This window comes from Martes martes (assembly GCF_963455335.1).
Source record: "Martes martes genome assembly, chromosome: 14".
In the NCBI taxonomy this organism is placed as follows: domain Eukaryota; kingdom Metazoa; phylum Chordata; class Mammalia; order Carnivora; family Mustelidae; genus Martes; species Martes martes.
In genome coordinates this window covers 13,620,535-13,642,086 of record NC_137902.1, presented here as the reverse complement: position 1 = coordinate 13,642,086, position 21,552 = coordinate 13,620,535, and the positions used below count along the sequence as shown (strand labels likewise).

At 42.3% G+C, this 21,552-nt stretch overlaps 1 protein-coding gene across 7 annotated transcripts in view; it reads right to left on the bottom strand.

The window, feature by feature from the left end:
* Positions 1-21,552, bottom strand: part of SHTN1 (shootin 1) — a 97,484-nt gene that overhangs the window by 12,019 nt on the left and 63,913 nt on the right. For 6 of the 7 annotated variants that reach the window (XM_080822963.1, XM_080822966.1, XM_080822964.1 and 3 more), the window contains 4 exons: positions 17,421-17,530; positions 14,275-14,328; positions 8,902-9,022; positions 4,603-4,795 (listed from right to left, as the gene is read on the bottom strand). In XM_080822963.1, coding sequence (XP_080679089.1) covers positions 4,603-4,795; positions 8,902-9,022; positions 14,275-14,328; positions 17,421-17,530 — 478 coding nt within the window. Of the gene's footprint in view, positions 1-4,602; positions 4,796-8,901; positions 9,023-13,952; positions 14,007-14,274; positions 14,329-17,420; positions 17,531-21,552 lie in introns of those variants that run through there. The other variant, XM_080822969.1, reaches the window with a different exon arrangement.

The following is a 21,552-nucleotide window of genomic DNA, read 5'->3' as shown; positions in this document are numbered from 1 at the left end:
GGGATCAGGAATCTCTAACCCAGGCAGGTCCGCGAGCATTTGGAATGACAGTGTCAGGGCTGGAGTGAGTCTCCTGACACCCAGGAGCACTTTTCTGAACAACGACAATCATTTTGATTTGGATCTGTAAGTTCTGGTAACGTAGTTTAAAAATTATTTTACTTTCCTGGGTTTGTGTGTGTTTTACCGTCAGTTTGTACTGAGAGACACAATGCAGGCAGAAAATACGGGCTTGCCTCTTGTTGCTTATCTTAACTGTGAACTTCTTTCCCAAGCAACCACATTTGTGAGAAATGACCGAGGTTGTAGAGCTCTCGGGGGACTCTGGAGAGTGCCTCATCCACTTGCCCCGATTTTAGATAAGAAAAAAACACAACAAAAACAGAACAGTGAGGTTGCACGACCTTCTCAAGGAAACCGGGCCTGGTCAGGAACATAGGTGTCCGATGTCGAAGCTCTGAACTCAGCTCTGGTCCTGGATGAGGCAGTCATGGCCTCGCATTTTCAATGTAAGACGGGAGAGGAATTTACTGAAATAGTTCTCATAAGTTCTCCAACTCCCATAAAGACTCTACAAGGCAGGTGTTATCGCTCTCATTTTACACACGAGGAAACTGGAATCCTGGGCTCGATAACTTGCCTAAGGTCACAACGGCCACAAATGGCAAACCCAAGCTCAGGACGCTCATTTATCTGGCGGCGTAGGGAGAGCTCCGGTTCCGGCAACAACCCGATGCCTCTGGGCACCCTGTGCACACATGGAAAGGCTCAGGATGAGAAAAGGGGTCACACCTTGTTTCCCTGCTCCCCCACTCCCTGGTCTACAGGCTCTTACAGGGGAAAATACAAGTCATCCTCATCTTTCCGACCCTGTGCAACACTCAGTCTGTTTCTAGGCATTATCGCTGTCTGAAAGTAATAAAATAACTCTCTTAAACAAGTCTATAATTTGGAATTTTCTCTATTTTACATTGACCATCCCATGCATGGATTAACGTGGATTAATGAGTCTTACATATTTTAACAAGGCCAGATTTTTACTCTCAATCAATAGGAAAGAGTATGAAAGCAAAAATCAGGTTTGTTGGTTGTTGGCTATGCACCTATATGTGTATTCTTTCTTTATTTTGTTTGGCCAACTCTTCACCCCTCATAGCATGAGGGGAGATTATTATCATCATTCCTGTCTGAATTATAACTAATCAGAAATAGTGAAATTCAAGTTCACTATTAGATTTAAGATATTATTACTAGATAATTTATACTTATTAGAAATAATTAACAGGACACAAATATTTCTAAAGCTATTATTAAAATGGAAATAATTAGGCTTCTCCAAGTCTTGGATTATCTTTTCCTTTTTCTTTTATCTTAAAAAAAATATAAAACCCTTGCTTTGCTTAAGCTGATGACAAGAATGTTAATTTTAATTAATCCTTACAATTAAGTATTAAAGATATCTCTTGCCATGTCATGAGTCCCTAGGAAATAAATCCATATATTTCTGGCTCCACCGGACTGGAGTTAACTCAATTATTTGGAACACACATATATATATGTTGATTTTAGGAATTTATTAAAAGGAAAAAACTTTCCAGGAATAGCTTGGTGTTGTAATTTTCTGATTAAGTGAAGATCTTATGCACAAAACACCTTTGTTTCTACTCTTTTAAAACCCTTCTTAGTAGGTTTCCAATCTTTCTTGTCTACCTGAGGCCATACAAGTGAGCATAGCTGAATCTTTCCTTTAAAACTGTGCATGCTACTGTCTCTGATGACTTTATCTCATGTAGGTACAAAGATGCAGAAGTTACACAAAACTGAGCTGGCTGGAAATGAGGGCAGAGCATTAAAACAAAACAAAACAAAATGTTACAAAACCAAAGAAGCCAACCACAGAACACTCAAAAATCTCCATTATTTAGCCTATGCATATGTGAGACTGTGAATAACAGAGGAAATGCTGGCTATCTGGGTATTCTAATTAACTGACATTCTGTTGTTTTAGTAATACTAAAAATGTACTCATTCGTTCATTTATTCAACAAGTGTTTACAGAATTTCCAGGATCTTCCCAGGTGTTGAGATACTCCAGCGGGCAGACAAAAAACAAACAAACAACTCAGTGCATGGGTTCAGAGCTTACAGGAAGAGGAATTGCGATTTTAAATGGAGTGGTCTGCATAGGCCTTATTGAAAAGATGACATTTGAACAAAAAAAGGACGGAGATGAGATAAAGAAGAAGGTCAGTGGGAAAGGACAGAGTGACAGAGGGACAGAGGAGCCAGTAGGAACAGCAAAAAGAAAGCATTAGGGTGGAGTGATACGTGGCCAGAGGGGCCAAAGTAGGAAGAGGGAGGGTTGGTCAGGATGGGAGGGACTGGGGGTGGAGTAGGGTGGGGTGGGGTGGCCACCAGGCTCAAACACCAGGATGGTGCAGCCACAGATCAAAACGAAGATGCGAATCTCTAACAAAGATTAGAGTAGAGCGGGTTTTAGAAAGCAAAAGTAATATTCCAGTTTTTGGATAGCTGATGTGATTTCCAAGTGCTTTGACCATCCGGGTCTCTGAGATAAGACAAGGTAGAGATAAGCCTCTACCTTCAGGCTGGTGTTAATCGGGAGGACTTCTTAGAACCCACCAGAAACAGCCTTCAAGATAACCCTTCTCAGTCCTGACAGGCTGGTTTTCAAGGAATCCTGATGTACCATGTGAGATTTTGCTTTCAAAGCTTTCATGTAACTACATTAAGTTAAACTTCTTTTACTCATTAAAAAAAAAACTAGGTTTGATCATAAATGAATGAAGTGTGTGTGCCCGTCTGGGACATGAGTAATTACAAGGTACATACACGAAATACTGGGATTTATTTGGATAGTCTAATTATGCTTAAGAAACAGATTTTTCAGAAAGGCACTCGTCTTGGCTAAATGACTGTCAATATGAAAATACACGGCGTTATTTATTTCAGCTAAAGAATGTCAGGAACCGAATCATCAAGCAATGGGTTACGAAGTTTAAAAGTTAATACAGCAGCCCCGAGTATTTGTATTAGTGCTTTAAGTAGCTAAATTAAATTGAAATGTGCCTCTTAAGCAGTCATTGAACAAGCAAGATGAGAAATAAATTGAGCTTCACTTAGGCCTTTATGGCATCTAACAACTGTGTCTGTCAACACACGGATCCTTTTCACTGTCAATTCAACACACATTTTGCAGACCTTGGGCCTGCAATTATTTCATTTCCTTTCTTGGAAATGTAATTTCCACTTACTTTTGGAGAATAAAAGACAGACAAAAGGAGGAAGGAGTTGCAGTATTTTCTGATTAAGATTATCTGTATAAAATGGTAAAGGAAAAAAAAATCTATACGCACACACTGAAGCAGTTTCAGCAACTAACCTGTCTCAGCCAAATTGCTTTTGTGTCTGGATATTGGTTCAGATGTAGCCAGGCTGTTGATGTCAAATTAGGTGTTAAACAAATTTAATAGGAAAGATGAAGAATGAATATAGATCATCTTTCTGTTAGAATTGTTCAAATGACTCCAGTCAAAAGAAAGGAAATGCATGACCGCAGGAGAAAGTGTGCTTTTAATTAAACACAAAGAAATTAGATAAAACTGTAAATCAGCAAAGAAGGCCATTCATTCCAAAAGGGGGGGGGGGGAGTTAATAGGGTCAGGGAGAGAAATGTAAGAGTGGAAGAAAATACCAGTTGACAAAAATAGATCTAAATTGAATTGCAACTTCGTTTGTCCAGGCTTTACCTTTTAAACTAAGACAGGTAGAGCTACCAAAAAAAAAAAAAAAAAAAAAAGATTCTTTCTCTCCTGAGAGAACAGGAAGTCAGAGGTTTTAATTAACCATGATTACAATATTCGGCGGATCTGATTTGTCTCACCTTTTTCTTTTCTTCAAGCGGCAAACCGGCTGACATCCTGGCAACAGAACTTCAGCAAAACTAGACTAATTCTGAGAGAGCGTGCCTCTGTTATAAAACAAATTGACCCTTCACCAGATCGCTCTGAACGCATTCAACAGCAAGATTAACTCTTGGACAAAGTGCCACTTTCCCCAAGCAAGTCTGCGGCGAGAACTCCTTCCGCAGTATCTCTTCATTCTCTAGAAAGAGCAGTGTATTAAGGCACGTCTTTCACCGAGGGCTAGGAAACAAGCTTCTAAAACTGTCCTCTTCAAAGCCTGAAGATCTAGCATCTTCCGGAAGACCTAGTATCTTCCGTGACTGCTCATAAATCATTAAGAGGGATGACCCAAGCATTTAAGCCCGAAAGGATGGTTAAGTGTCTTGTGATGCTGAGTAATTGTCATCCAGGTGAATTGTGTGTGTGGAAGAAGAACCTGATTACCAAACCAGTTTAGGGGAAGGAATTCTCTTTACCCACGTCCGCTTTGGATCAGAATAAGACCTCGAAGCTAGGAGCCTAGAATCACAAGTTGGCTCATCGAACCAAGGAGCAAGAGTGGCTATTGGCTAACCCGATCGGAATCTCACTAGAGAGGAACAAAGCAAAGCAACACACAGTTCAGGCACCACAGATTCCGCTACACACTTACTTAGTAAAGAGCATCATTACTTACTGAAACGTAACCTTGGGACTCGTGCATCCTTCCAATTTACACGACCCTTCACCTGGCTCAGGTGTTGGGGGGGACGGGCTGTTGAATTCTGCCTCCAGAGTTTTCTTGTTCAAGGCTGTTTTTGTTACACTGGATACAGAACCCAACACCGGCATGGATTTGGACTCTGAGGTGGCTAATATCCCGGTTGGACCTTAAAACCAAACACATACCTCAAGTTTAATAATTCTGTGCAACGCTTATTAATATGGTACTGAAAAACAGATTAGCCGAAAATCCCTCAGGAAGTGAGAAGGCCAAGTTTTGTTAAAATTTCGAGAGCATGCTGAAAAATGTTCCTGTTAAAATATGCTCTGTTTGGGTGGTACTACTGCTTTTCAGTGCACCAGAACCATGCTGAGAAATTATGTACAGACCTTTAAGAAAGCACAAAACCCCAGGCCATGGTTCCCTCACTGACCGGAGTCCTTATTAATACCAGAATTGTGAAAACTCTTTTTTTCTCAGAGTATGGCTTTCTGACAGCCCTACTTGAACCATTTGGCCTCTCAAGAGTTAATTCTTCCCAAAACTCAGCTCTGCATTTTAAACAGCAAATGGAACGATGTCAAAAGGTTCTTTTCAAAAAGGCTCATAAAGGCTTCTTAAGCATTAAACAGCTTTTATGAACATTTTCATTTTAATGTGATTGAGAAGTAAGTGGATTTATTTCCTGTTAAAATACAGACACAGGATTCTAAAAACTAAATGGCAAAGAGTTTGGCTGTTTACCCCTTGGACCTTTCTGCCCTTTGGGATCAGACTAAAATGGCTGTAATAGGGCTTATTACCGAAATTATTGGTGTACCAACCCAAAACTCCCGGGCCCTGAAACAGTTCTCTCGTTACTTGTTTTCTCTCTTTGGGCAGAAAGACACTGTCCTAGCCAGCTTTTTTCCAAAGCAAGATTCCAACATGTCTTCCTTGAAACCTCAGAAGAAATCTTCACAAAACACAGAGATTTATGTAATAAGTCATAAATGTACAGACGAAATTAGAATGTCTAAAAATTAAGCTGGAGGACAACCTTGAAAGGCGCCACTGAAAACGGGACAAAACTTGGGAGTCTACGATTCCTTCAGAAATGTCAGATCATCTCCTAAGATGGGAAGTACCAGTGGGCACAATCCCAAATGCTAGCTGATCCCTGGTCGTCAATGTTAAGCTCTGGCATGTTTTTATCACATCTGCATGTGCACGGGTCTGCAGATCCCAACAGTGTAACTTATCAGCTCCCAGCCCAAAGCTCTGCTGTGCAAAACCTCCTGAAAGAGGGGCTGGGAGACTGCTCTGCGTTCTGGTTCTGCTGTCCCGCCTCCCCTGGCCTCACTCGCTGGAGGACTGGAGGAGACACACACCCGCTCCAGCTCCAGCAGGCAGCCTCAGCTCCCAAAACATCAGAGCTGTCTTCCCCCTTTATTTTACCTCTACCAGCTGGGCAGAGGAGCGTGTGACATCACTGACTAACCTGATTCCAAAGATCTTTCCCTCCCACCTAGGATAAGCCTCTTGGTGCAAGGGGATGTAGGCGTAAAGAGAGAAGAGCTGGAAGCCCAGAAAGATCTGGAAAAAATACGAAGTTGAATTCAAGATTTGCTTCTGAGCCACTCCATTCTGCCTGTGGGTAGCTGCTGACTGTAATGCTAGACAGCTCTAAGCAATCTGCCCTTGTAGGAAAGCAGCTCTGCTTCTGCAACACCAGTGTCGGCTGCTGCTTCTGTCAATGAGGCCAGCTACAAAGGACAGAAAGTGCGTGAGCTGACCTGAGATCTGGTTTTTCTTACATATGAAAAGAAATAAAGAAAAATAAATAATGTTTAGGATTATTATTATTGCATCCTGTTTAAGCTGCCCAATGTCTTCCAAGAGGTACTTGCTGGTCTTGGAAATGTCAGCTTAGTAGGACACAAGCAAAAGTATCAGTTAGGTCTGATAAGAGAAACCCTAAAGAGAAATGTGCTTCACTGGCCCGGGAGGGAGACACTAACTATCCTGGGACCTGAGGTCTACAAACCTTAGGCTGCCCCTGCCTCTCTTACCACACTTCCTTTCTCCACTCTGTGACCTCACATTAGCTTCCCCGTAAGCCTTTGTGGGCAGAAGGAAAAAATCTCCAGAGATTCAGGTGTACCTGAAGCCATAAACCTGTCAAATTCATCTCTGTAATTTGCTCCCACCATGCAGGGTGCAACTGTGCTAACTTTAGCTTCTTATTCCCTTCCCCCACTCCCTGAACCGTCCTGGATTTTTACTTTGTCATTCTGTGACCCTTATAAAAAGATTTATCTGGTAAACACCCCTTCTAGATCAATGCAAGGAAAACACTGGTACCATCTTAAAAAAAAAAAAAAGGTATGGTTTCTTTTTCTAGATGATAGACTAAGTTTGTTTCCTCCCCTCACACCTCCACCTTTTTTTTTTTTTTTTTTTTTTTTTTTTGCTTTGGCTACTAGGGAGCTCAAAAGAAAATTTCTATTCAGTTGCAAGTTGCTCTCCCCAGTATGGTTCCTCTCCACTCAGCCAGAGTTCTTGTTTCTCTATCCAAATGCTAATGATTCTGTTGACAATATACCTTATTGTAATATCCCTCAAATGATACACTAAATATGTATACATTAGTGGGATACAATAAATAAAATGAAAGATTCTCAGCCATGCCTGTACAATGTATTCCTACCTTTCTTCCTCCATTCTTTGCAATATTCAAATTCCCATACTGACTAAAATGAAAATGTTTCCTTGTTTCTTCCATTGAAAACCAACTCTGAAATAGTGCTGTACATCTAATCGAGTTCGAGTTCACGAGGGAAGTAAGAATGCTTCCATGGGAACAAAATTCAAAATGTAAATGACAGAGAACAAAAATGGGATCCACCAAGCCCTAAACAATAATGATGGCTATATGAATACTTCAAGGACGAAATGTTGGAAGAAGTGATTATCACAACAGGAACAATAATTTATTGTGGAGGCTGATAAATGTTTATAAAGCAATTCTAAGAAAAAAAAAATCTCCTACAGCACTGCTTAATTTTCCTGACAGGTGGTTATTTTGGAGGGGAAGGAATTCTTCTAGGATATTAACAGTAGAATATCTAGACCAAACTAAAACCTGAATGGCTGATTTTTTTTTTTTAAGAAGAAAACAAAAGGTTCAACTTTTTATAATAAAGCTTTGGCCGCTGCTTCCAATACTAAAAACCAATTTACTAAATTGTTGGGAGTAAAATCCCTACATGGAAACTAGAGCTTGATTAACAAAAACCCAAATCCCTCCTATTCTAGAAACTTAAACTTGGTAAACATGACTCAGTGCACATTTGACCCATTACAATGGACCAACTGGAGTTGACTGAACCGAATCTAAAAGACTCAGCCCATTAGCTAGGGTGGCTACTTTACTTTACTTTGGAGTAGGTTTTCAAAGCCAGCCTCCTGGCCACAAGGGAAAGAGCTCATATGGGTTTCTGCTAATTCCTACGACCAAGCTGATGGGAAAAAACAACAACAACAATAACAAAAAACCGGAACACATGCAAAGTTAGTTTTGAGGTCTCATACATGCCTATCAGGACACATATGCAGACTCTGAGCTCCAGACCTGCTCAGGTGGTCGGTCCTGGCTGGGAACAGAGCGGACATTTCTCACTCGCCTGGTTCACAGGCAGACAGTGAACAAACTGTGTATGAAGGAAGAAGACGACCCCTTTGCCTCTGTAACCTATGTGTGATCCCTACTCTGACTGCCGGTCCCTCTGCACTGACTTGGTGCCCTACACATCCAGCGCTTTCCATTCACTGACTTATGACCCTTAGAATAATCCGATGAGGCAGCACTTTAATACCCTCATCTCAGAGATAAAGAAACTGAGGCACAGAGGCTGAGCAATTTAAGGGCAAGCCGCTCATAAAGGAATCAGACTTGGGTGGTCTGGATCTAGAGCCCGTCCTCACTGCTACACGACTGTCTGTCGGAGCCCATCCTGATTATCTGCACGCAGGGGGCATCTTGCCCTAAGCAGGCCCAATCTCTAAAACCTTGATTACCTGCAAATAAACAGATAAACAAACATACCAATAAACAAAAATACCTAAGTACTTATGAGATATCTATACATAAGCACCTCTGCCAATCCAATACTTCTCATTCACATTAAAAAAATTACTAATTATAAAAGATCATTTCATGTTAAAAAGGGACTTAGAGGCAGATGTTTCAGAGAGGAAGAGAAGAACTGGGGAGAATTCAAACCAGCTTACTACTGCTATCTGCTTCTGCCGTCACCTTTCTGCGACGCAAAATCCTTTCTAACTCAGTTTCACTGTTTTCAGTGTCAAGGGATTTTAAGCTTCTTGAACTAGTGGATTTGTTAAGTGTCCCCTAAAGTGAAAACAAAACAAAAACAAAAACAAAAAGGTTAATGTCTTAATACAATATACAAAATATAAAAATCAAACCAACAAAACATTACCAGAATTTGAATGGAATTAGGAAACAGAATGAATGTGCTGTGTATCTCTCTATATACATATATTAATTTTTAATGCGTGTATCTTCAGCAACACACGATGCTGGATCCTTTAAGAAGATGCTACCAAGGGAGTGAGATGTCAGCTCTCACACCGGAAGGACAGCACAAGAACCCCTCTCGATGAGCTAACTGAGACTCAGTGGCGGGAAGTACCTGTAGGTCGATGGTGAAGACGAGGATGTGGGTTGATCGATCGTGGGGAGAAGAGAAGAGAACTCACCTTTGAAGGTTTTCTTGACACAGCGGCCACGAGCTATTGAACCCCAATCCTCGTGGCACTGACAAGTGTGTCTGAGTCTTCAGAACGACCCTAACCCCACACCTGGCGGCAATGGTGTCCTGGCTCACCGGAGGCGCGGGCTGCTCTCCTGCGACAGCGCCAGAGAAGGGCTGCCCTGAGGGCACCTTGATTCCACTGCGAATGGGAAGGGTTACCAGGACACAGGGAACCAAAGAAAGGCCGGCATGGTCACTCCATATCCCTAACAGAGGATGCGGTGACTGTATCATCCAGGGCCCAGAAGATACCGAAGGAAAACAAGAGATGGCATACAGCCGAGTGCCTGCTGAACTTGGTACTGACTTTCAAGACAACAGAGAAACACCCAGGTGCTGGTTCCCTGCCTTGGCTCAGCCTGTTATGGGGGGAGAACTGTGGCTTTCTACCTCCCAGGGCCAGCCACGTGTCTGTACGGAGTGCTGGGTGACACACTTCACATCTTGTATGGAAGGATTCGGCACTGCACCATTACTAGGGGTCCGTTTTCTTTCAGAAGAAATGCCCGCTATTTCTTTGAAATGGCCTTCCTTCGCCGGGCCACGTGCTTGGGCAGGGGGAAGCCAGGAGATCCACAATCTCTGGATCTCAGCAAATCAGAACTTCAAGTCTGGCATAACTTGCCAGGCTTCATGCCAGAGTCAGAGGCAGCTTCTGTCCCCCAAGGCTGACAACCAGGCCAGCCTTTGTCACCTCAGCTCTCTGGGGGTTTGCCTTAATCCTGCTCCTGCCCCCTGCCAACTACCTGAAGCCCTCGAAGAATTCTACCTGCTAAAAATGTAACTCATGTTTCTTCTTGAGCCTATAAAACAATAAAAAAAAGTAGCTGTAATATTTAGGTAGTTAAAAATCTCACACGATACAGGTTATCAGGTTTTGTTTAGGAAGGTCTCTTCCCTAACTGGGTAAAGTCTTTGAGAAACAGCCTGTGGGGATGCCCCACCCTCCCCACTAACAAGATCAGGAGATTTTATTCTTTTTCTATCAGCTACCCAGCTAAGACTAGGTTCAAAATATGTAGGTAAGGGTCAGACTGTATTCACGCATATAGTACTCCACCCCCCAAGTTATCTCTTTCTGCTTTTCATTTATTGCAAAAATTCATAAAATATATTCAAAGGAAAATCACATTACACGTCACATATGCAAAATAACAGCTTATTTTAGAACTTTAAAAATTGGATAATGTGGTTTATTTATTTGATAATTAATGCAGATCTATAACCTACTCATCAAAGACTTAAATAATAAAATAGGACCAAGACTTGGCAAGAAAAGAAAATGTAACTAAAGCCAAATGAGACAAATGTGAAAAAAATGTACTAGAATAACTATTCCCAAATCATGCATTTATAATTTTTAAAAACTTACCAGTGGTATCATTTGTAAATAGATAATCTGAAAAATGTAAGGCCATTGCTATTAAAATAACTCATGAAACTATTACACTGTCTGAATGTCAAGAACATTCTTTGATTTTCCCAGGCTGGAGTTAATTCGAGAAAGAGATCTGTGTCTGTGTACGCAAGCCTACACATATACCTTGCAAGGATATCTTTTAAGGAAGAATTTCTCTCTCACCATAATCCCGACTTTTCATCTGAATAACAGCATTAACTTCCCCAAATTCTGATGGTGCTGGGCCATCTTCTCATCACACCGGATACTGAGAGGTTTCGTTTCCCAAGTTCTAATCTTTGAATCTCGAGCCTTTTTTTCCCCATCCACTGACTGTGGTGACTGATATATGAGTAAACTTTAAATATGCAGGCACTCGTGGAGAAAAGAAAGATTCTATGTGACTCTCAGTTGAAATGTTCAAGGAGCTCAGCTGATAAAGTACCAAGACTATCTAAATTGTCTGTTTATGTATGAGTCATAAAGTCTGAGAGTCAGAAATTCACTTAGAAGGCATGCAGTACACGGAATTCCTTCACTTTACAGAGAAGAGAATTCAAACACAGCGAGCCTTGGGGTTTGGGCCGGGCCCCACAGTAAGTCAGTGATAGGGCTCAGTCCCCATATTGGTTAAACGTTCGTAACACTGACTAATCTAATGGTCAGGAAGCAAAACCAACTATTAGATGATTTCCTCGGAAAAACTGAAGATGTTCAGGAAAAACCTAGAAGATAATTTCTTAGGAGTTGTTTTTATTTGATTTAGAGGCAACTGAGCTTTAAAGAGACTTTTAGATAATTTCTATGGATTTATCCTTCAGAAATCACTCTTCCTACTTATAGTGACTTTTACATGACTGGGGTGATTCAAGAGGTTTCCAAAACCTCCAAAAAACCCCCTTGTGTGACTATGAGTTTATGAGAAATAAACTATAGGTTTCTTTAATCTACAAGACATACAGCTTCTAAAAATTCCGTGGACACAGGCTTGGATAAATAAGTTCGGTTGACACTGAGACTATAGCAACTGACTTGGGAAGGGTCCACATCCAAAGAGAGGGAGATTTTCTAAATCCCAAACCAGAGATGTGCATCTACTTGTGTGCTAACTTCCAGCAAAAGGCCCAGTCTCCAAGTGGTGATGTCCCTACAACTCGGGTCACATTTGATTTCAGCAAAAACACCAGTTTCTGCTGGTTTTCCTGGTTTCTGTTCTACAGTCAAACTAAACATGGAATTTCTTAGGTTTCTTGGCCTCTCTCGGCACAGGGGCCAACTCTCCACCACAGTGTACCCTTGGAAGGCTTTCCACGCTCGTGTGCTTTGCTGGGTCCTAACTGATAACCCCAACAGCCTGCATGCCGGCAAAAAGCTCCAACAGAGCCTCACCAAATAGGGGCTTCCTTTCTCTCCCTTTTACAAGAAGTTGTATGGTTTCTTGGCCCCAAGTGACTGGGGGCCCCAAATGATCCATCATCCCTCAAAGGGACTTCTACGGGAGTCCTAGAGAGCTGCCATTTGGCAAAGAAGAGTAGGGTAGAGCACCATGAGTTCCACTTTTTAAAAAACATTAAATGCAAAGTAAAAACATTGCCGGAATAATGGCTATTAGGGATACCTTAATGCCAGATGACATACAGAAATCTAATGACAAATCCAAAGGGAAGAGGATGGGGGCACTTTGCAGAAAAGACAGAGGTTTTGACAATTTTTTAAATGTGTAAATTATCTCCCAAAACTCTATTCTGCAAATTTCTCTCCTTGAAGTGGCACAAAATTATATTGAACATGACTGGATAGTGAATGTGACCTTTAAGCACTATCATTCAGTAAACTTGTTACCATACAGCATTATCAGGGAGTGGGCCATCTTGGTTAATCAAATGTCATCTGTATCTTAGACAGATGTCTGATTGTTTGAGTAAACCTCATTTTTAAATAGTCAACCTCAGTGCACTTTTTCACTCATGATCAGAACCCTACTCTGGGGGATCTTCATGAAGAAGAATTAGCACCGTGATGTGCAGCAATGAAAGAGCCCAGCATAGGGAGTTCTCACTGGATAACCAGGTTTTCTCTTCAAAGAATCCATTAGATAATAACCACATACTTTCCCAATGGTTGTCATCCTTTATTCTGTGGCATAAAGGAATAAAGGTATAGCCTGGCTGGCAGGCTATACCTCTGCCAACCAGGCTATACCTCTCTCTAGGACTAATTCCACTCATCTAAACCTAAAGCAAACTAATTAAGCCATTCTGAGTTCAGTCTGCTGTTTCATGCTTGATGAAAATAATTTTGTTTGCCACAATTATGCGGATGTCTACATGCAATGCATAATCAGCACCGTAACAACAAACATGGGAGTATTAGTTCTCCACCTCCGCCCCACGGTCATTGACTGACTATGCGTAACCAGTGGTGCTGGGATTGTAACATTATCTGAGAACAGAGCTCTTAGTGCCTGAGACATTTTCTCAGTGAGGTGTCACTAAGTGAGGCGGCAACTGTTGGACAGGGCAGTATATTGTTGGCAAAAGCTCATAGTTTGGAAGGAAAAAAAAACAGCTGGAGATGGGCATTTGGCCTGTTCTCCAATGGATAGGAGTTACCTTCAGAGAATGAAATGAGTAATGGGTCGCCTGGATGACACAGTCAGTTGAGCATCTGACTTAGTTGTGGCTCCGGTGGGGATCTCAGGGTGGTGAGATGGAGCCCCACCTTGCACTCTGGGCTCCACAGGGGGCCTGCCTGACAGTCTCTCTCTCTCCTTCTCCCTCGGCTCCTCCCCGCCCTTCCCCCCATGCTTGTGCATGCTCATGTGTGTGCACGCGCACGCTCTCTCTCTCTCAAATAAATAAATCTTAGGAAAAAAGAAAATGAAATCAGCAACATAAAGACAGAGACTTTTATCTTATTCCCCAACTTATCATCATCACATAATTTTTTAAACTGTGAGGAAGAGCAGACAGTGGCCCTGATCCCTGACACTAACGTATTTGGGTAGGAGCTCAGGTGGACATTTTGGCACCAACAGTTCCACTTCCGCGCCCCCAAATCAAGCACCATCCATGTAAAAGACTACTGTGTTTCCATTATGACCAAGCACGCCCTGATCCTCAGATCTGGTCACTCTGTCTTGAGGCTGAAGGCAAGGACTGGAGGGCAAGAACAGGAAATAATGATTTTGGTGAAAGTGTAACCATTCTTCTAGAATAGAAACAGCACGGTATGGATGCATAACACGTATTAACATATCCGATGGAGCAGTCCACGGCACGATCAAGAGAACTATCATAAGAACTGAGGATTATTGTGAACAAAAATAAAACATATCAAAACCAATTATTTGTAAAAATAGATTTAAAAAATATTTTCTTCTCAGTTTCCCATAAACTAAAGAATAAAACCCAGATCCATTCTTACCAGTATGCCTTTGAGCTCGTTCACGGCACTCTCGGAGCCTTTTGAAGAGTCTGGCTACAATTTTAAAAAGAAAGGACAATTAATGATTCGGTTTAAAAATACTCAACAGAGATTTTCACATGGCAAAATACTGGCAACTTCTATTGACTATTTTTTTTTTTTAATTAGCTCTATGTCTTACGGTTAGGAAAAAAGATTAGACGGGTTAGTGCTCCCAAGGAGCAATGAAACAGAAAATTAGGAGAGGCAGTCAAAGCAAGAGGACTCAAGCTCACATCTTCTAAATGCCATTTTGTTACTTCTTGTTATCATCATACAGAGAAAAGGTCTGGGAAACACCAGATCTCAGGGATTCTATTTCAAATTATTCACTTTTTACAAAAAGCGGCTCTCCGCTGGCATGGCTGGACGGGCACCCGTGAGCGAAGAGCGGGGAGGGAAGGCAGCAGCGCGGGGCAGGCGGCAAGCGACAGGGCAGAAACCTCTCTCGGCTCCGCTAGCTCCAGGCGGATGCCGGCCGACAGGGGATGGCACGTCTGGTTGCAGGAATTTCACAACAGCACTGAGTCAGGAGCAGGGATCAGCAAAGAACCTGGCTTCACAGGAGAATGTTAGCATCACTGGCCACCGAAGCAGTAAGAGAGGCCATGGAGGGCGCCCAGTCCAATCCCTCCGTCTTACTTAGGAGGAAAGGTGCACCTTGAGAAGGGCTGTATTGGAGTCTTGATGACAGGCCCCGTTGGAATCTGGCTTCTGGCTACGCCATGAACAAAATAACTTGAAATGAAATTCTGGGGAATATTCGCCTACCCCACAATACCTAAAAGTCTCTGTGGTTCCCTCGACTACCTTCCTGGAGGGAAAATCTAGCAGGAGGTCCTCAAAAGAAGACCTCTGATGTCTCCCATACCACCTCCTTTCACAAGGACAGAGAAGGAGAGGGCATGCAGGGAACTCCCTGGCCTCTCATTCCGGGAAAAGAGGTAAAGGTAATTTCTCTGTCATGGAGAGGTGGGAAGGGATTGATAACGACCTATAACCCTTTCCTTCCAAGAGCTAATAAAAGAGTAAGATCCCGTTCCATTTTTTTTTTTTTTAATGGACAGTGAAAGAGGGAGAGAGGAAGCAGGAGAGGGAGGGGGGCAGGGAGAGGGAGAGAGGTTTGCTGCTTATGTACAAATTGGATGAAAACATTCCACTTTCACAGGCTACGCTTTCTGGGAAACACGCGTGCCAACAGCGCCAGTCACAGGTGCCAGCCCAAAGCTCCAAGACACTAATCGTAACTGCAACAGTATCAGCGACGACATCAAGGAATTTAGAAAGTATGCAGTTAAATGAGTGTTCTCCAGGGAGGCCTGACTTCTGCAGGTGCGCTGTTCGGGGGACAAGCGGTGATGTCTGGGCAAGTGCCCTGGCTCCAGGCCACTCAGTGCCCATGCCACTCCACCGCCTCGGACTGCAGCACCGCCTACAGCTCGGCCTGCGAGCGCTCGGCCCGTGACCTTGGCGGGGAGTCTAGCGCATGCAGTGGCCGCTTGCTCAAAGGTGACTGACTGCATCATTCAGCACTACAGCTACATGGTTGGACGATTACCCGCGAAACACCCAGGCGTCCACTCTCCTTGTTCGGCTGCTCCCCAGCTCTGCACTGACATTAAATAACGAGTAACTGTTGGAAGACTCAGGGCAAGAAGAAGAAGGACAAAGCGATCCTCTGAAAAGCAAAGTACATACAGAACACTGATCGCTTAGGATTCAACAAGCTTTCAACACTTTTCTCTCTAAACTAATTTTGGCTTCTTCATGACATTGCGTTTTTCTCTAGTCTGTTTGGTTTCGCTGATTTGTTCTGAAACGGTTGTGAACGTGAAAGTCTTACACCATCATCCACTTGAGCCTGACGACAACCCCGTGAGCGGGAGAGGGCCTGCGCTCCGCCCAGTCCAGGGAGAGAGGAGCCTGGCAAGCGGGAGGTGGGTAGCGTCCGGCCCCAGCTCCCGCAGCAGCGAGCTTCAGGCGCCCAGCCCACAGGCCAGACGGAGGACGCTCTGTCCCTCGCCTGGAAAACTGCTCAGAGCACTAGCAGACCAGCACTCCAGTGGCTGCAAAAGCGTCCGTTTCACGCTCTGTCAACCCACTGCTTGCAGTTGGGTATTCTTTCCCTCTTCCCCCTTTCCACAGACAGCCCTCCCGCCACGACAGCTCCTGCCCTGTCTGGCCACCTCGCCGGCCGGTGACCAAGTGACAACTTTTTAAAGTCCAGCAGAATTTGTACTCAACAGTCGTGATTCTTGGGGTCACCGAAGCAGCGGAAGAGGAGCATCCATGAGAGTAAGAATGAACCTTAAAGTTTGGTTTAGAAGAAGAAAGAGGACCCATCTGTTGATGCTTTATTACAGGGAGAAAACAAATAAACAAACAAATCATTTCTCAAGACACAAAATATCAAAACCCTACTGTTGGTCTATTTCCATGGGACGTGCCCACGAGAGAAGGGAGAGGCACTGAGCTGGCTCCAGGCGCCAGATCTCGGTGCTCCCCATGGTCTAGTTCAGAAGGCAGCTGAGGATACAGATACAGATAGAAAACGTTCTCCTTGCAGTGGCCTGGACCAGGTTTGTAAAATAATGGAATTGTACGAACCTCACTATTTTTCCAAAGCTGTCTTTAGTCCGTGCTGACACTATCGTGCGATGCCCCCTGTCTACCTGGCCCCTCTCCCCCTCACACGGAAACAGAAGCCTCAGGAAGGGCAAGGATTTTTGTCTCTTTTGTGTCCTGCTTTATCCCCAGGGTCTGAAACAGTACCCGGCACACAGGAGATACTCAATCGATACTTGTTGAATTGTACAAAAGGAATTAAAGAAAAGAAAGCGTCTGATCATAATTTGTTGGGTGTAGAGATTCGTATCAAGCAGAGGACAGCGTCTCCAACAATGGGACTTTCTTTCTATAGGGATTTAGGTTAACAGCGGCTCAAACAGGAATCCTGAAACACGCTTGTATGAGAGGAGAGCCTTTTATGACACATTAGCCTTATCCTAAGATTTCAGTCAGCCCTGATGTCGCTTTCATCCAATTTCAAACTTCTATACTTGAAAAAGGAAGCATCAGGGGAAAGGGAACATTTAGTCATTCCATACCTTTGCCTTCGGTCTAGCGGTCTGATTCACCGGTCTAAGATGGACTCCCTTTTTAATTCTATCCATCATCTCCTCAACTGCTTGCCTCTTCAGATCCGTGACTTCTTCAGCTATCAAAGAACACACACAGAAATCATCTTATGTTACAAGAAAACAGCTACTTTCTATTCTGATGCGCTTTGTAATTAAGCACAACCGCTTCTCAGACAGAATCACAAGACATCACAAAACAATTTACTAAGGTTAAGAGCTACCAGGTAGCCACAGTTTTTTTTTTTATTATTATTATTAAAAGAATCTTTCAATAGAAGACCTTTTTTTTAAAAAAAAATTAGAGTTACACGGGCCCCTGGGTGGCTCAGTCAGTGAAGTGTCCTACTCTTGGTCTCAGCTCAGGTTTTGATCTCAAGGTCCTGAGTTTAAGCTCCATGTTGGGCTCCACTTAAATAAAAATAAAAATAAAAATAAAATAAAAATTAGAGTTGCAAAATTTAAGGTTTAATTTGTAGCCTGGAAATCAATACTCATTCATCTCTGTTAAACAATTCAAGCGGATTCGGTTCCATGTCAGCATAATGACAGACCTGAACTTCTCCAGCTTTCTATCTAACCCCAAATAATCATTTGTTTTTGCCTCAGAGATGTTTTTATAACTTATAACATCCTATGTCAAAGAAATCAGCCCAAAGAAGGAATAACTATTAAAAAGCCATTTGGAAATAAAAGATAAAAGAGATCCATTAACTTGTTGGAAGAAACCCACAGTCAGAAGATGAACAGCAGATAGGTGAAATCTATTTTTAAATTGCCATCTTTTGTTCAGGAATCACAATGGAAGGAAACATTTAAGCAAACCTTTTCAAGTCTTTTAAAATTGTCAGTGTTGAAAGAAAACATACACCTAGAAATGATTGCAATTAAGTAATTAAATTTGATTTTAAAAATTTCAACTGTCTATTGTTTAAACTTTGCACTATTTTGCTGCAAAAACAATAAAGCTGTTAAAATATACATCAATTTGGGGCGCCTGGGTGGCTCAGTGGGTTAAGCCTCTGCCTTCAGCTCAGGTCATGATCTCAGGGTCCTGGGATCAAACCCCGCATCCGGCTCTCTGCTCAACAGGGAGTCTGCTTCCCCCTCTCTCTCTGCCTGCCTCTCTGCCTACTTGTGATCTCTCTCTGTCAAATAAATAAATAAAATCTGAAGGAAAAAAATATATACATCAATTAGATGAATGTAGCTGAGGTGGGCTTAAAGCTATTGATCAGAATAATGATATCTGCCTGTTGCACAATAGCTTGACCAAAAGCACTCAGTCGTTTCTGGAACATTTATCACCATCATTGCCATTCTAGATCTCGTATTTACATCTGTCTCATTCACTGCAACCAATATATTTAAGTAACTCACGAAGACCTTCCTCTTAGGCTGTTTAGCACATTCTACAATGCGGGGCGTACAGTAGGCACTCAGCAAGTACTTACCCGCTGACTGACTTGTTAAACTTTTGGCTTTATGTGGCTGTTAATATTTTTTTTATTGGAGCAGAAATAGCTAATGCCCAAAAGGACAGCTTCTAAATGGAAGCCATCACAACAATGTCCCCAAGGCAATGGATGGGAGTATCGGGCTTTGCACTAATAAGGGCTACATTGTGGCTTCTTTTTCTGCCATGTGGACTTCACGCTAACACTGAGTAGCTACTGCTATTTCATTATGCCCAGGGGAGCAACTAAAAGAATCCAGAAGGTTCCACCATCCTTACCTAGGCAGCACCACAGTGATGGGATCACCACCACACTCATCGTACAACCCAAGTCTTCCGACACGGTCCTAACTTCAGTTAGGGCCCTGTTATCTTTGCGGGCCATTGATATGCGGGGAATGAAAAGTTCTCCATACCCAAACAGCATTTTTCAGATCCAGATGGCAAGAAAGCATCTTTTGCCGGGCAACGTGGGAAACATGGCACCGAAGTCAGAACTCACCCACCAGTAAATGAAAGAAAGCAAAACTGTGGGCTGATCAACTCTGTGCCCATAAGCAGCATTTTCTCGGGCAGCTTCTGCAGATGTTCCCAAACATCAACAAGCGGACAGACGAGAAAATTACCATGGAGAGAAATTCATTCATTCATTCACTCACTCACTCATTCAATATCAGAATACCTATTCTGCACAACAGGGCGTGTGTGCCGAACCTATTCCAAGCAGGGGAGATAAAACCCAGATCTGCCATGCAAGCACCTGGTAAGGGTATGCAGTTTATTCCTGAGGAAAAAAAAAATTTTTTTAAATTCCTAAAAAAAGACGTGATTTTTTCAGAAAGCCTGCCATTTTGAGTGAGACTTGAGAAGAGCTGCATGGCAACAGGAACCCGGCCGACAAACAGATTAGCGCTCTGTAAGGAAGGACTGGAACCCAATTAAATGCACCATACAAAAACTAATTAAGGCAGACAGATGGAGAATTATGGTCGACACCATTCAAATTTGCTGCAGCATCTAACATAACAGGAATTTAAAGTAGTTTCTTATTTTTGCTTGCCAGAATCATAGTGATAATTCAGAGAAGTGCCACTATCTGTATTGTGTACAGATTATAAACCAGGCTTTAATTTCTTAGTCTTTTTCAAATGTAAAGTCTTAATTGGTCTTAAGGAAAAATCACTCTTATCAGATTCCCTGCGCAGGCACAATACGAGGGCAACGCTAGGTTAGCTACACAAGCTTTCTCTTTCACCAACCCTGCTTTTGAACTAGCAAAAAGCAATCTATACGAACTTCTAAACTATTAAGCAATTCTAATAAATCTGCAAGAATCACGTACAGAGAGCTCATGGTATGTTTTGTAATTCTTTCTGCGATCACGCAGCTGGTAATTGTCTCACAAAAGCATGTAATCAGAAGGACAATGGAAATATGCAGGATACTGGGGATTAAAGAAAAGGGACAAATGAAGACAACAGGTCTAATGTCACTGAACTGCCACAGGAAAATCAAATCAAATGTTCTTTGAGTTAGTGCTTCAAGGTCAGTCTTAGATCAGAAAGCTACATGTAATTAATTGAGGCTTAAATTTTAAGACCCACTTGAAAAATTAGTTCGTTCCTCAAAGAAAAGACCCACTGACAAAACCATCACCTTGTTGCTCAATAAAACCTTTTGTTATTACTTAGGGGAAATGAAAATGAATTTCTAAATTCCATGGGGTTACTTTTCTCTTGTATTAACATTTTTAAAAAGGCGTCTAAAAAGAATCTTATGCCACCTTGATGTACAAAATTTCTAAAGAACATATCATGGTTGAGTAAGTCTGAATTTGACGTAAGGTCATAAAGTTAAGGATATTTCCTTAACTACAATGATCACAAGAGCCTGTTGAATGAGGACTTCTGCCCCTCAAAGGGTGGTTGGAACCCTGTCTTTTTTTAAAATTATTATTATTTTAAGCTAACATCTTGAGTATTTTCAACGTGCTGGGTACTTCTCTAAACACTTAACATGTTAGGAGACTCATTAACTCTCACAACCACCCTATGAAATAGGGATTATGATTATGCCCACTCAACAGGTTAGCAAACTGAGGTAAGAAAATGTCAACATATCAACGGCCTAAATATCCGATAAACAGCAAGCATACCTTTAAAATCTCGGAACTTGTCCAATAAATGCATGCTTATCAAAATTACAGTTATTAATTCAAAGTTTGTTAATTATTACTTACATTTAGACCTTAAAGCTACTTCTAAAATATTCCACAGACCTTCCCTTACAATTAGGCTTTTTAAGACCCATACCCTAGGGGCACCTGGGTGGCTCAGTCCTTAAGCCTCTGCCTTTGGGTCAAGTCATAATCCCAGGGTCCTGGGATCAAGCCCCACGTCCTCCCTGCTTAGCAAGAAGCTTGCTTCTCCCTCTCCCACTCCCCCTGCTGTGTTCCCTCTCTCGTTATCTCTCTCTCTGTCAAATAAATAAGTAAAATCTTAAAAAGAAAATAAAAAGTTAAGAGCCATACCCTAGCATAACAGTTTTTTTCATTCATCAGCTCTGAGAATACCAACTGGCCAGTGAAAGCCACCATAAGATGCTAACAAAAGATAATACTGTGACAGCAAGACCGATCCCTGCTTA